At 43.6% G+C, this 14903-nt stretch overlaps 2 protein-coding genes and 1 pseudogene across 3 annotated transcripts in view; 2 read left to right on the forward strand and 1 right to left on the reverse strand.

The window, feature by feature from the left end:
- Nucleotides 1–116: 116 nt before the first annotated feature.
- On the reverse strand, nucleotides 117–6870 carry ISCU (iron-sulfur cluster assembly enzyme). Its single transcript, XM_039861914.1, has 5 exons — nucleotides 6703–6870; nucleotides 5041–5154; nucleotides 4047–4157; nucleotides 2134–2212; nucleotides 117–625 (listed from the first exon to the last, which is right to left on the reverse strand). Exons 1-5 carry the CDS (start codon nucleotides 6814–6816, stop codon nucleotides 540–542), a joined length of 504 nt encoding a protein of 167 aa, XP_039717848.1. The 5' UTR covers nucleotides 6817–6870; the 3' UTR covers nucleotides 117–539.
- Nucleotides 6871–7054: 184 nt separating this feature from the next.
- SART3 (spliceosome associated factor 3, U4/U6 recycling protein) overlaps nucleotides 7055–14903 on the forward strand; it is a 31510-nt gene continuing 23661 nt past the window's right edge. The window contains exon 1 of one of the 2 annotated variants that reach the window (XM_039861908.1): nucleotides 7055–8605. In XM_039861908.1, coding sequence (XP_039717842.1) covers nucleotides 8294–8605 — 312 coding nt within the window. In that variant the 5' untranslated portion in view covers nucleotides 7055–8293. The remainder of the gene's footprint in view (nucleotides 8606–14903) is intronic. The other variant, XM_039861909.1, reaches the window with a different exon arrangement.
- On the forward strand, nucleotides 12996–13114 carry LOC120602077 (uncharacterized; annotated as a pseudogene).

Below are 14903 nucleotides of genomic sequence, written 5' to 3' on the forward strand. Positions count from 1 at the left end.
ATTTGCTCAGAAAGGTGCATGTGTCATCATGGTCCAGCATCTGGGAACACCAAGGGGCTTTGGCAGCTCTCTGGGGTGAGTGAGGAAGTCAAGAGACAAGGCTTAAGAGAGAAAAATATTGTCTTACATTCTTTTATTTACTGTATATATGCAGATGCCTTATGTACAATACTTAGTTCTATCAAAGAATCATAAGACATTCTATTGGCCATCTTCCTCAAAATGAATTCTGGTAAAATAGATCTTCGTGCACTTCACGCACTATCAAAACTTGAGACTTCATTACAGATTTTTTTTGAGACCATATACACAATTTAAAGTATACAGAAACTGTGTTAAGGCGATAAAAGTGGGCTGAAGAAACCACAGGATTCAGAACAATTAAGCTGTGTATTTTGCTTGCATTAGAGCCACAACGTGAACAGCAAATGTGTGTAATGCATAGCTCACTGCAGCGCAAGGGGCTTCTGAAATCTAAGGTGATGGCATGGTGGGTGGGCAAGCAGCCGATGTGTCCTGCTGGAAGCTTTGCCTAGGGCTCACTTCTTCTCTGCCTCTCCTTTCTTGGGTTCTTGTTTCAGTTTGTAATCAGCCAGGGCAGCCTTGATCGCATCTTCAGCCAGCACTGGAAGTAAGGGAAGGAAAGAGAGCCTAAGTTTCTAGACATTGAGAAATGGAGTCTTTAAGAGCCGGAGGGCAGTGGTGCTGGGCACGGCATCACAGTCACCTAGCCAGGGTGCCGGGGTGAGCAGCAAGCCCGGAAGCCAGCCAGCTGTTTCCAGAGCTGGATTCCTCCTATGATGGCTTTGGAGACAGAGTGAGGTTAATACCTGGGATTCTAGCTCCTTATACTCTTGGGATCCACTTTCTCTCCTGTAAAAATGGACAATCGTGCTTTTCTTGCTGGGATTATGTGAGGACTTACATAATGTGTCTGACACACAGTGGGGACAACATTGGTTAGTTCTTATCTGCTCACACGAAAGTCTGGAGTAAATGTAGCGGATGCTGGATAAGCTAGTTGGTGTAATGTTGGCCATGTTATTAATTGATGGGATGGCGTCTGCCACATGATCCTCTAATGATTTCAAGTTTAAAAATTTATTTTGGAGTCGATATTAGAAATGAGGCTATGGGGGAAAATAAAAATTGAGAGCTGGAATGACAGCAGAAAGCAAGCAAACATCAGAGAGCTTTAGCTCAAGGTTTCAGTACCCAAGAAAGCCCAATGAAAAGGCTGGGGTTTTTCTGAAGCCATGTGAAATGTTTACAAGCTATGGCCTTTATTCATGGGTACTTGAAATTCTAGCTCAACTAGAAAGAACGCGGGTTTTAGCAGACTTCTTGAAGGATGCATCAGCGTGTCCCTGTCCCCAGTACTCAGTCCTTCTCGGGTGAGTCTTACCCTAGCAAGCGGCCTGGCTCTCTGCTGGTTTTTAACTAATTTGGTCAGAAAAACTCCATCAATATGTCAAGGCTGTTGTTTCTCATTCCCTCCTTTCCCAAGGTTAAGAAAAAATGAAAATAGCTTTAGATTTAAGACAGAGACTGAACTGGAAGGCCAAGGATCAGTCTTTAAGCTTCTAGGCTTTTTCTTATGACAGAGAAGAGGGGAATACTGCACAATTGGGCTCAGTCATCCCATATACACAGATGCAGACCCTAACAGCAACAGCATGTGGACAGAAGTGATGAAATATGCCACGAACAGGATTATGGTGAAAGCTGATTTCTTCTCCTCTGCTGGTCCTAACTTTACTACAATGGGGTGGGAACAGCACTGATTCTGGAATCAAAGATTGGGGCTTAGATCCTGGCTCTCCTACTTAGGAGCCATGTGACTGGGGTGCTTTAACCTGAACCTCCGTTTCCTTGTTTTAAAGGAGAGGTAATGACACCTTCTGTGGCCCAGAGGCTTCTGAGGTTTAGAAATGATGCTTGAAGTGCTCAGCATGATGCCTGATGCACGCTGCCTCCTGTACGACTCTCCTGGAGACAGCTATGAGACCCTGGGGCTCGAGCCCTCTGAAAGTTATAAAGATGGACTCCATGAACACAAGGGCAAGTTGATTCCATTACAAAATCCCTTCCCATTAACCAGGCTTTTTGGCATCCTGGAGAGCAGAGACTTACTGGAGCAGTGCAGTTTCACAGGAGGAAGGCAGAGTTCCTTGGCAATATCTGTGTTTTTGATGGTCAAGGCTTCCTCCACCTGAGATGCATACGGGAAAGAGAAGCAGTGTTAGTGAAGCTCTACCTTGAGGGACAGATAATAAAAAAGGGAAAGTCAAAGAGGCCCTCAGGATAGGGGGTGGGAAATGATTTCTGTTAATAACCCCAAACAAAGAGCTGAGGACCTTCTCAGGACCTCCCACTGTGTATCAAGGCTGTAGTTGAGATTCTCAGGTGTGAAGTATACACAACTGCAGTGCTTGGCAGGTGTAAGCAAGGTCGGCAAAGACCAGCAAAGATGCTTCCACAGGCTGGGAGGACCTGTGAGAAATCTCTCAGGGATCTGCTGGAAGTCGGCAACATGAGTCTCTTTTAAAAAGGCGGTGATTTCCAATGCTGATTTTGTAAATGTCAGCTGCTCCAATGCTTATACGAAATGTTTAGAATAAGACTCCTCGACGAGAAGTGCCGAATGGCATTAGGGAGGTTGGGGACGTGTTAGATAGGCCCATGGCACTCTGGCAGTGGCCCAGACAGGTCTTGAGATGAGAGCTCTTTAGGCTCATCCTCTGCTGAAAGGAGAATATTTCCTCCACACAGACTGAAAATGATGCTTGGGGTTTGGCTGAGAGCCTGAGGGTAAAACATGAGGCAGCCAGTTCCTTACCCACGTGGAACAGAATCCCACTGCCTTAAGGAAAGCCAGGTTGCCTCACCTATCCCCCAATTTCCCAATTCCTCTAACTCCACTGAATTATGATTTAAGTTTTGTTCCTGGACACTCAGATGGGAGGATCTCAAGGTCAAAGAAAGGCTTTCTTCCTCCATTTTCTGATCACAATTCATAATCTTCTAAGGGTTGAGAATTGGAAAGGAAGCACAGGTACCTTGTCTCATCTTCCCTTTTCCTGTGGACAGTTCTTGACAAATCAGTTAGAACCACTTCTTGTCAGAACAGGTCAGGTCTGTGCTTCCTTGGGCCAGAGGAGTTTGCTAAGCCAGAAGACCCCAAGCCACAGGAAGCAGGTGACATGTGGCCTGGCATACCGCTTTGCTAGAGCCACCCAGCTCCCCAAGCATACTTCTCCATGACTCAGCTCCCTGAACTTGGTCCTTTGGGGCCACAAAGATAAACACCCTGCAGTGTGACTTTTCTGAGAGGTTATAATGATGACTAGATTTTAGAAAGTCCAGCTCTTCATTGGTTTTGGGATCTTCTACTTTTGCAGCTGCTGGGAAAAGAGGCTTTGGCAGAGAAAAGGATGGAAAAGATGTTCCAGCCTTTCTTATCACCTCTCAGAGGGTCTGCAACTAGCCACCTGGATTATTTTGATAATATTTGTTCACTTTGTCCTTATCCTCACTATTTTTGATTCTTCAATCCCTCTTTTAGCACAGGCCAGTTTGTTATTTCATGAATCCTTGTAAGCTACCTGCAGTCCTTCCTGAAATACAATGGGAGGAAATAAACAAGAAAAGCCACTACACAATACCGTCTGACATGGCTGAGACACCTAAGAAATTATAACAACGTGAGCAACCTTGGAGAAAGCCAAAGATTTCTTTTCAGCTCTATTTTGTTAGATGGAGAGGAGAGACTTTTTTTTCTATTTAATGAAAAACAGAACACTACCCAAACCCCAAACAAAATGATCAATAACAACCACCCCAATTAAAAAAAAAACACAACAAAATTACCCACAATTCCAATGTGGAAAAGAATTTAATTAAAATCTGGGTAAGAGATGTTAAAAAGAAATTCTTAGAATAACATTTAGGAAAAAATCAGTCCCCCGCCCCTGCCTTTCCCTTATTTGAGAGTCAGATTTGTGGAGAATGTGATTTAATTCTTTCAGATTTGTGAGCAACCTTACCGTCTTCCCTTTCACCCATTCGGTGGCTAGGGAGCTGGAGGCAATTGCAGAACCACAGCCAAATGTTTTAAACCTGGCATCCACGATCTTCCCCTTTTCATCCACTTGAATCTAGAAAAGAGGAGTCAGATCACCCTGTAGAACCTGGCACTCGTGGAAGTTCACTGGGGCTCTCCCCAGGAGCTTTGGTCTTGTTTTCCACATTAAGTTTCGGCATTAATTACTGAGTTTGCTCTGTTTCAAAGAGTTCAGTGACAAAAAGTTAAACGTAGGAACAACTATACAGAATTATATAGGCCTACCTGGTAAAGATCAGCTGAAAAACATGCCCCCTCCCCAGTTTTTTGTTTTGTTTTGTTTTGTTTTGCAACCCTAACCTATTTTTTGGCTATAAAGTTCTCATGGCTGCTGGGTCAATATGCCTCTTAAAATACTGGGAGAGACTGCACTAACAGTCTCTAGTTAATGCTTTTTTCTTGGGTACCAAATTATATTTAGTTTAGTGGTTCCATCCTGCCTTGTTTCTATTTTCTAAGATACACATAAGGACTCTGGCAAGCTGCCCACCCACCATGATGAAGCAGATTGTGGATAAAGCTACAGTTTACCCAGAATGCCAGTCATTACCTTCCTGCTGTCTCCAATTTGGGGGAGGTTTGTTTTATTGCACTTCTTATTTCATTGGGGATTGCTAGCTGAACGGTTGTCAGTAAAATTCACAAAAACTTTTACTTAGCTGAAGTTGGAAATCAAGCTGATTCAGTGAGTAGAAAAGTGAGATCAGTTTACTATATCAGAAAGGGTCCGACTAGTACACTAGTAGGAGAATTAGGATTCATTTCTAATCATTTGTAACACTGACTCATCCTATCTCATAGGAATCAAAATGGAGATTGAATGAAATGGTGTATGTGCAAATGATTTGTAAACTATGAAGCACTGTATAAGCATTGGGATACCAATTATTACCATCAAAGGTGAAAACCATCTGTACCTGTAATTTCATTACATCACCACATGCTGGAGCCCCCACTAATCCAGTTCCAACATTTTTAGATGTCTTGTCAAGAGACCCCACATTTCTAGGATTTTCATAATGATCAACAACCTGAAATGAGAGAGTTAAAAGAAATCATTATCACTCTTTTTTTGGCACTGACTTGATGGTAAGCTCCTTGATGTCAGCAACCTGAACTTCACCTGGGTGGGAAGGCTTACACTCATGTCAAGGAGAACCATTTGTGATCCAAAGTCTTTTTGTATCTCCTTTCCATTATCTTCAGAGATTTGAGATACTGGATTCAAATCGGCAAAATCATGTCTTAGTTCCATAGGGTTTTTAACCACATGTAATTACTTGACCTTTACCCACCTAAGCCGCCAGGTTTGGGCTCATACATTTTTATTTCCAAATAAAATCCATTCTCAAAGAATAATGATTACTATTAAAATATTAAAAATAATTATGGTCCATAAGTTGAAGGTTTTCTCTGAAGCCTCAAGGAGACTATTACTGAGGAATAATGCCATGGAATGTGTCTGGTTCTGTACATGATAAATATCAGTTTCATCCGTTTCAGCGTCCTGAAATCGCCCTGGTGCAGCAGCGCACCCTGGTGGCTCAGAGGCTGCCAGCTCGAATTCATTCAGCATGTACTGTCAACAAAACACACCCCTGGGGGGAGGAGGAGCAAAGTCCTTGGCAACGTGTTGAAGCCAGAAGAGAAAAAATACCTATTCAAACTGGCACAGAGAAGGCTTTGAGGTTTGTTTACCAGTTAGCCTTAAGTATACCAATCTGCCAGTCCTGCTCCCCCCACCGATCCGATGATAGATGTTGACTCCAAGCCCAAGGACCTACAAGATAATATCCAGTCTGGACTTTTTGCCCCATGTTGATTTACCGCAATTTTTAGTTGTTTCCCAAGTGCGAGAGTCTCACATCTAAGAGATTCTACCTCCCCGAAAGGCAAGGGCTGCAAACTACATACCAATCCCTACATCCGCCCTCAGTCCCAAAACAAAACGAAAATAAAAACATTATGACTGCCGGTTACGTGTCTGACTCCACTCGGAGGCTATGAGCTCCTACAAGAATAACAACAGCGGCACCATAGATGGCCTCCATGTGCGAGACATCACGTCGAGGACTCCTAAGCATTATCTCATGTAGGGAGCTGCTGATATACCTATTTTACAAATGGGGAAACGGTTCCGCGAAGGGTAGTGACTTGCCCAAGGTCACCTGGCCAGGGCAGTGGCTTGGCTGAAGCCGGAGTTCACCCCGGTGTGTGTGTGTGTGTGTGTTCGTTCTAGGAGTCAAGCTGGCAGGTCATAACAGGACCCTCCTTCCTGGGCTGTTGGGATGTTTAAAGGCTGGGATACCAGGCATCACAGCCAGTAGCTGGGCCCCCGGGCAGTCATTTTTATTTCATGCGCGGTTTGTGTCACTGCGCAGCGAGGGAAAGTTAGTTGAGACAAAGTCATGAGAGGGGGCAGCCCCTCCATCCAGGGTTGGGCGCTGTCCCTACCCCTGGCCATAGTGGGGGCTCTGCAGGCCGCGCAGAATCCCGTGGCCACTCTTTCCGAGGCTAGGTCCTCGCATTCCCGCCCCCTGATCAGTGCGGACCTCGCGCGCCCCCTCACCGGACCTTACTTTCTTGTGATAGAGCCGGGCCGGAGCTGACAGCTCCCGAGCGGGCGGGCGCGGGCTCCGGAGCAACAAAGCTGAAGCCGCCCGCCTTAGATGGCCAGCTCCCGCCGCCGCCATCTTGCGGGTTTGCGCCTGCGCAGGCCAAACGCGAAACCGAGGCGCGGGGCGCGCCCGCGATCGGCTTCTAGCTAGGAGCGCGCGCCCTTACATCACCAGGACATTGCGCCTGCGCCCTTCCGCTCTGTGCACGTGTTGGTGCCTTGGCCCCGCCTTGATCACGCCCCCTTTGGGCGGGCGGGGCGCCGGGCGCGGGACGCGGAGCGAGTAGGTCTGAGGTTGCTGGAGGGCACGTTCTCGGTGCTGGGTGTTGAATCTAAGAGGACCGACCGCAGGCTGGAGTGCAGAACCCAAGTTTGCATTCACGAAGTCCACTGCCAGATTGCGGCGCTGAGGATCTACCGGTTCACATCTCTTAACCCTAATTTGCAGCTAAGGACGTTGAGGTTCGGAGCGGTTTAGTAATTTGTGCAGGGTTCCTCAGAGTTGTTAGATTCCTTTGGGATTCGAATTCGTACATTCCTGAGTTAGAATTCCGCTTCTGCTCCTTCCTGGTTGTGTGACCCTAGGCAAATGACACTAGCTTTGTAAGCCTCGATCTTCTCATTTGTACTACGTAATTCAAAGACAGTTCTTTCATTTATGAACAAATATGTGTTGAGTACCTACCATTTATCAAGGCGTTTATACATTAGGCTTTGGGATCCAACTAAAGAAAAACACATACCTCCTGCCTCATTAAGCTTTCTAATGAAGGAGAAAGGCAATAAATACTCTGTTTCCTACCTCAAAAATGGGAATCTTAATTAAGGAAACGAACACCATGTTCTGATTTTTAAAAAAATGCGTTTTTGCCAGTATTTTTACATAGAAACTGTTACAATTTATATGGCACTACAAGGCCATTAAGTTTCTATTTAAATGCTTAGTAATGTAATTTATTAATATTGGTTTGCAGAATATAATCTTATATAAAGAGAAAACTCATACGTGTATTTAACGCCTGCTAAGCACCAGACATTACATAAAGGGGAGGAATCTCTTTGGGAAATGGGTTTTACTTATGAATTGTGGAATCAATCTCCGAGAACTTGGAGTTTTCACTGCGTTTGAGGTTCAGTTGCTGGGGAGACTTGAACCACGCGCTAGGTTAAACTAGGAGGTAAGGAAAGCGTTTTTTTCCCATAATCATTTTGACCTTCTCAAGATGGCGGCAAACCCTTAACAACAGTCATCACGTTCACGCTACGACTTCCTCTAATGGCTTCTCTTTCCTGTCCAAAGACCCAACTTCTGTCCGAGGTTGAGCCGGAACACATGCCGTGTTAGTGGGTTTTTTTCCTCATGAGAACTTGTACAAGTATACAAAATAACATGAGTTGCGTATCTTTAGAGCTTTTCCCGTCATCCGAGGTTCACGTTTTCCTTTTAGTTGGTAAGAGTGTGAGGTTTTGATTAGGCGCGCGCCGCGGGCAGCTTGTACTTCAGCGGGTCTTCGGCGGCCGAGTGAAAACCCGGGAGTCAGTGGAATCGCAAGATGGCGACGGCGGCCGCAACATCGGTTTCAGAACCAGAGACTGAGCCCAAGGCGGCGCCCAAGGCTGAGGGCGAGGAGGATGAGGTTAAGACAGCTAGGACGAGGAAGAAGGCGTCATCGCGGACTGTGGCCACTGCAACGTACAAGACCACGGGGCCAGGATGGGACCAGCAGGAGGAAGGCGTGAGTGAGAGTGATGGAGATGAGTACGCCATGGCTTCCTCAGCGGAGAGCTCCCCCGGCGAGTACGAGTGGGAATACGACGAAGAGGAGGAGAAGAACCAGCTGGAGATCGAGCGGCTGGAGGAGCAGGTGAGTTCGGGGGTAGGGAGTGGACTCCTCTCAGGTTCCCAGGCTCCGGCCCGCCTCTCGGGTCCAGAGCTGCAATAAAGCCGCCAGGGCCGCAAAACCGCTGTTAATCACCGTAGCTCCTGTCATTTGGGCGCTTACTGCTTGCCTGGTGCTTTGCAAGCGTTATCCCATTGAACCCTCGCAGCGACCCAGGGAGGAAGTAGTGCATTCCCTTTTTTACCGGAGGAAACTGAGGCTCCTCGTGGAGTGAATTCCCTTGTTCAGGATTATACTTTTTGTAAGTGGCATTGAATTTCGAGCCGACTCCATAACTCCCACTCCTGCCCACACCGTTAAACTATGTCCAGCAGTAGAAATTAGATTCTCTTTGTAAGAGTTATTTCACTGTAGAAATGATGACATTGGTGAAGTATGGTGTGGTAGGAAATTATTGACCGTAAGGATGATAGTAGAAATAGGTAGAGATTTCAACGTATGAAGGCTAAGGCCCCGCTTGTAGATGTTCCACACCTGTGTGTGCTTGGGCGGATTTCTTAATTTCTCTGAGCCTCGGCTTCTTCTAACCCTAAATTAGGAGCAACAATTCCTGCGTCATGTAATTGTATAACAGCAGTTATAGCCAGGTGTAATTCCTGTGTAATCCAGGGTACCAGCGGGAAATAGAGGCACGTTCATTTTAGGATAATTTGAGAAAAGGTTAATAAAGAGACTACCGTGTTTATAAAGATGTAGGCAGGGAAATCAGGGGTGAAGGTTTAGGACCCCAGGGTCCTTAACAGCAGGAGCTGTGTCTACCATTTGGTAGAGGTGAGGGGAGTGGCCTGTTTTCCTGAATAGTTGTGTAGAGAGGGCACCTAGAGAAGCTGAGATCATTGGACAGGGGTTGCAGCCAGTTTCCCATCAGGGATTGGGGTAGGGGAAGAAATACCCTGACTTGCCTCTATTTCTCCAAACATCTGCTGCTGCCTTCTGCTGGGCAGCTCTGCTGGAAGCAAGAGAGCCAGTGATCTCACCTATGTGGTCCACACAACAGGGCACAGGACAGGGAGGAGAGGGTGGAGTGGGTTGAGGGGCAAACAGATTGAGCACATTCTCATTTTACCTAAGAGGAAACAGGCTCAGAACAAATGAGACGATGTGTTTAAAGTCACTTATAAGAGAGGGGATTTGAACTTTTCAAGGTCATGGACCAAGTGCCACACTGGATATGAAATCGCTTAGTGATGTGAAATTGTTAACCCATGTTACTCAACCTTGCTGGGTGTAAAATTCCTTATAATGTCCTCTCTAGCAGTGGTATTTTTGTTGTGAAATAGCGATATTCTCCATTGGTGTAGCTTGTCCCACTCATCATCACATCTAAATGTCAAAGGAACCAGGTGGGGTAGGCAGGTGGTTACCATTTCTGCTTTTTATAAATAAGTATGCCGAAGTTCAGTCTTTTATTCATTCAGGAAATGCATTGTGTGCCATGTGTTCTTGTCCTGATAGAGGTCTCTTCTTGAGTCTTCTAGCCTTGAGCCTTTAGTGAACCGTTAGCTCACTTGGATCTTAACCATTCTGTGAGGTAGGGGAAATAGGATTACCTGTTTTAGTGGAAGGGGAGACTCGGAAGCAGAGAGATCAAGTCCTTGATGTAGGGTACCCAGTTTACTAGAGAGGAAGATGGGTCTGAGCAGAGGTTTCCTGGGTACTGATGTTTTGCAGTTGCCTCCCTGCCTCAAGGCACTAAGGGTGAGATGGAGCTTGGAAAGTGGCCACACAGGATGGGATCTGGCAAGTGAGGAGAATTGAAGAGCTTTTGGCTTTATCCTCTTTGTCCTGGGGTCTATAAATTGACCTGATTTTTCCACACTTCTCTCCCAACTCATCCTAATACCATAGCTTCTAGTTCCTGCTGTAACTGCTCTTGTGGTGGAGCATAATGACAACTAACTTCCAGGTAGGCCTGTGAAAGACTCACGTGCCATATTTGCAAATTCCAGTTGTCATCCCTAAGTGTGTTTTACGAAAGCTTACAAGTTACCTGTGGTATCTGGCTGTGTAACAAAAGCAAAGATTTCCTATTATTTGTGTTTGTGTCCTGAAACCGAAAGTGGCATCTCATGGTGCCTTACAAGTTATTTCAGCCCACTTAGCCTGTGGTGTCCCAGTTGGTAAAACAAGAGTTGTAATAGTGCCTCCCTCAGGAGGCTGTTGTGACACACGTGTGTAAAGCTCCTGGCAGAGTTTGAAACATAGTAGGTGCTATGCCAGGGCCTGCTCCGTTCTCCGTTCCCTGCCTTTCCTATGACTGTAGCAGTGTGTCGTTTCACCAGCCTCTCTGTTATTTTCCACCCCCGTTCCAGGTTGTGCTGTTAGAGGGTTAGGAAATCAGTTAGCAGTCATTTTGTTCACTGACTAAGCCGCCTCTTTGTGTAAAGCGTCCTTTGTTGTTAATGATCTGAGATCAGAATAGGCCAACGTATGTTCAGTTGTCAGTGCTGATTTCCAGCATTTCCAGTGCTGAAACATTGGAAATGTTTCTTTTAAATCAGACATTCAGAGCACCTCCCCATATATACTATCTTCATAATTTGGGCCTAAAAATCAGAAATTTAGACCAAGAATCTTCTTAGAGGCAGTTACTTTACTTCAGTGACTTTTATACCTTTTTCTTCTGACCTACACATGGTATTCATGTGAGGGGTAGGTACTTGCATAGACATTTCTCACACTAAATAGGAAGGACTCTGACCCCGTCTTTGTGCTCAGAAAACACATTCAGACCCAGGTGAGTTATGAGTGGTGGGGTGACAGAGTGAACCTAGAATGTTTTTTAATGAGGAAAGTGCATCTTTCACAAACTTAACTTGTATAACTATTATTACTTGACAATTTTGAAACTGTGTTTTGACAACCTTGAGAACCAGAGGTTTACTCCAGCTCATTCCTGGTACAAGTGAGGGAACTGAGGCCCAGTGGAGAGTAGAACACTTGTATCTTGACCAAGTCCAGTCCTTTTTCAAACCATCATGTAATCATGGGATAAGTTCAGCTTGTCAAATTTTATAAATCACAAGCAGGAGAACGTAGCTAAGGGTCTTAAGAGTTTTTAAAAGATTACTTGTTATTGAATTTTCTTTATCTTTTTGTATGTGAATTGATATATACAAACACAGTTCACATCTGTGAATTATAAAACATGGTAATCAAATGAACACTTACCCACCACTTGTCTAAGAGTTAGAACTTCATTAGTACTGTTGCATGTACCTGTGCTGTGACTTCTCCCCTGTTCCATTATCCTACCTTGAGCCTCCTCCCTTGTCCCTCCTAAAACCCAGGTAACTTCTTGAATCTTCTGTGCTTCCTTCTGTTTAAGAACATGTATCGTTTTATCACTGAAGTATGCATCCCTAAGCAATGTATTGTCCACTTCTGTTTGTTTTTGAGCTTTTTGAAAGTCTTATTATCAGGCTATCCATAATTTTCTGGGACTGCTTTCCACCCAGCAGCGGGTTTCTAAGATTCATCCATGTTATGCATACCATTGTGTGAGTATCCCACAGTTTATCAGTTTTTCTGGCATTTGGATTGCTATAGCTTCTCCCACACCCTGCCATTATAAATACATTACAAGGCACATTGTCACTGTTGAACTGTGCTACTATTGAACATGTATAAGAGTTTCTCTAAATGTGTTTTTCACACTGGAGTTGTGGTCATGGGTCATGAATTCATTTTAGTGGATACAGCAAGTGCTACCCCTGTCATCTATTTTCTACCTGCTTGAGGCCGTTTCTGGGCACTCTCTTTATTCTATTGGCCAGTTTGTCTATCCTGTGTCACTTTGACCATCTAACTCATTATTGCCGAGACTTGCTACCTGGTAAGACAAATCCTCCTATGTGTATTTTAATGCAGGAGCTAATATCTAGATTATTTAGAGTACAGTATCAGATGGTAGAATGTTAATTGGATGAGGTATAGGTAATCTGCCATCACTGGAGAGGGACATATTTATTGCTGAAATGTGGCAGATGTTGGAAGAGTAGATACTAGTTTAGTCTCCGTGTAGACTTAAGGTAACCCTGTACTCCAACTTGGATGAAAGCTTTTTTAAGAAATTAAACTCTTCATTCTGAGATAACTGTATATTTTCCTGCAGTTGTAAGAGATTATACAGATCCTGTGTACCCATTACTCAGTTTCCCCTAATGGTATCCTTTTGTAAAACTCTAGTACGTCACAACCCGGATATTGACGTTGGCACAGTAAGCACACTGATCACTTCCCTCACAGGCGTCTTGCCCTCCTGTTGCCTTTTTATAGCCACAGTTCTTAACCTCTGGCAACCACTATCTGTTCTCCATTTCTAGAATTTTTTTCATTTCAAGAATGTTATCTAGTCTACAGCCATGCCTCCCTGAACAAGCCCGACCATGTCTGATCTCAGAAGCTAAGCAGGGTTGGGCCTGGTTATTACTTGGATGGGAGACCACTTAGGAAGACCAGGTGCTATAGGCGTAAAAATAATAAAAAATAAAGGATTGTAAGATGACAAGATCCTTGTAATCTGTAAGGTCAACCAACGGTTGTGTCACCTAAAAAAAAAAGTTATCTAAAATGGATTCATATAGTTTGTAACCTTTTGAGATCAGCTTTTTATCACTCAGTGTAATTCCCCTCATAATTCATCTGCATCGTGTGTATAGTAGTTCATTCCTTTTTAATGGCCGAGTTGTATTCCATGGTTTGGGTGTACCATGGTTGGTTTAATCATTCACTCATTGAAGTACATCTGGGTTGTTTCCAGTTTCGGCTGTTAGGAATAAAGCTGTTATGAACATTCATATAGGCTGTTTGTGTGAACATAGGTTTTATTTCTCTGGGAAAATGCCCAAGGGTGCATTTGCTGGGTGATATGGTAGTTGTATGTTGAATATTATAAGAAACTGCCAGACTGTTTTCCAGAGTTGCATTTTATATTATCATCATCAGTATGAGTGATGCAGTTTTTTTGCATCTTCTCCAGTATTTAGTGTTGTTACTCTTTTTTTATTTTAGCCATTCTGTTAGATGTGTAATGATGTCTCATTGTGGTTTTAATTGGTATTTCCCTGATAGCTAATGATGTTGAACCCTATTTGTGTGCACCTATTTGCAGTCTATGTGTCCTCTTTGGATATATATGTTGGTTCGTGTGTTTTGCCCCTTTTCTAATTGGATTCTTTGTTTTTTACCGTTGAGTTTGGAGTTATGTATTTTAGATGTTAGTCCTTTGTCAGATATGTGTTTTGTAAATATGGTTTTTTTTTTTTCAGTCTGTGGCTTGTCTTTGCAACCTTTTAACAGAGTGTGACAGAGTAAAATGTTTTAATTTCGATAAGATCCTAATTGGCTGAGAGTTTTTATCATGGATGGTTATTGGATATTGTGAAGTGGTGCATTTTCTGTATCAACCGATAATCATGATTTTTGTTCTTTAGGCTGTTGATATAGTAGATTATAGTGATCGATTTTTGAAGATTGAACTAGCTTTGTGTACCTGGAACAAATCCCACTTAGTCATGTATAATTTTTAGTTCTATAAGTTTTCCTCTCCACACTACTAGCTGTATCCCACTTATTTCGACTTGCTGTATTTTCATTTTTAGTTCTGTGTATTTTAAACTTTTCTTTGAGACTTCCTCTTTGACCCACAGATTATTAGAAGTATATTGCTTCCTTTCCATGTGTCTAGAGATTGTCCCACTGTTATTGATTTGTGATCAGAGAATGTACTCTTTATGATTTCATTTCTTTTAAATTTTTTGAGCTTTGTTTTATGGCCCAGGATGTGGTCTCAGTGAATTTTTCAAGGGCACTTAAGAAAAAAATGTGTATTTTGTTGATTATTGAGTGGACTGTTCTATATATGTCAGTTAGGTCATTGTTGGTTGATGGTGGTGTTGAGCTCTATATCTTTGCTGATCATCTATTAGTTTTAGTTTCTGAAATGGGGGATGTTGTAGTCCCCAGTATAATTGTAGATGTCTGTTTTCTTTCAACTCTTGTCAGTTTTTGCTTCATCTGTTTTGAGGTTCTGTTGTTTCGTGCATACACATTTAAGATTGTTTTGTCTTCCTGGTGGGTTGATTCTTTTATTGTTATGTAATGTCCCTTTTTATGTCTGATAATTTTCTTTGCTCTGAGTCTACTTTATGTGTTATAAATGTAGCCATTTCTACTGCTTTTTGATTGTTTATAGGGCATATCTTTTCCATCCTTTTACTTTCAGCCTACCTACATCCTTGAATTTGCTGTGAGTGTCTTA

Source organism: Pteropus medius, unplaced genomic scaffold, assembly GCF_902729225.1.
Source record: "Pteropus medius unplaced genomic scaffold, Ma_sr-lr_union100, whole genome shotgun sequence".
NCBI lineage: Eukaryota > Metazoa > Chordata > Mammalia > Chiroptera > Pteropodidae > Pteropus > Pteropus medius.

Coding starts and splice junctions, on each gene's coding strand:
- ISCU (XM_039861914.1), bottom strand. CDS start 6,816: ATGGCGGCGGCGGGAGCTGGCCATCTAAGGCGGGCGGCTTCAGCTTTG. Junction 2,213..4,046: donor AATGGGTGAAAGGGAAGACG/GTAAGGTTGCTC, acceptor TATGCATCTCAG/GTGGAGGAAGCCTTGACCAT. Junction 626..2,133: donor TGTGAAACTGCACTGCTCCA/GTAAGTCTCTGC, acceptor CCTTACTTCCAG/TGCTGGCTGAAGATGCGATC.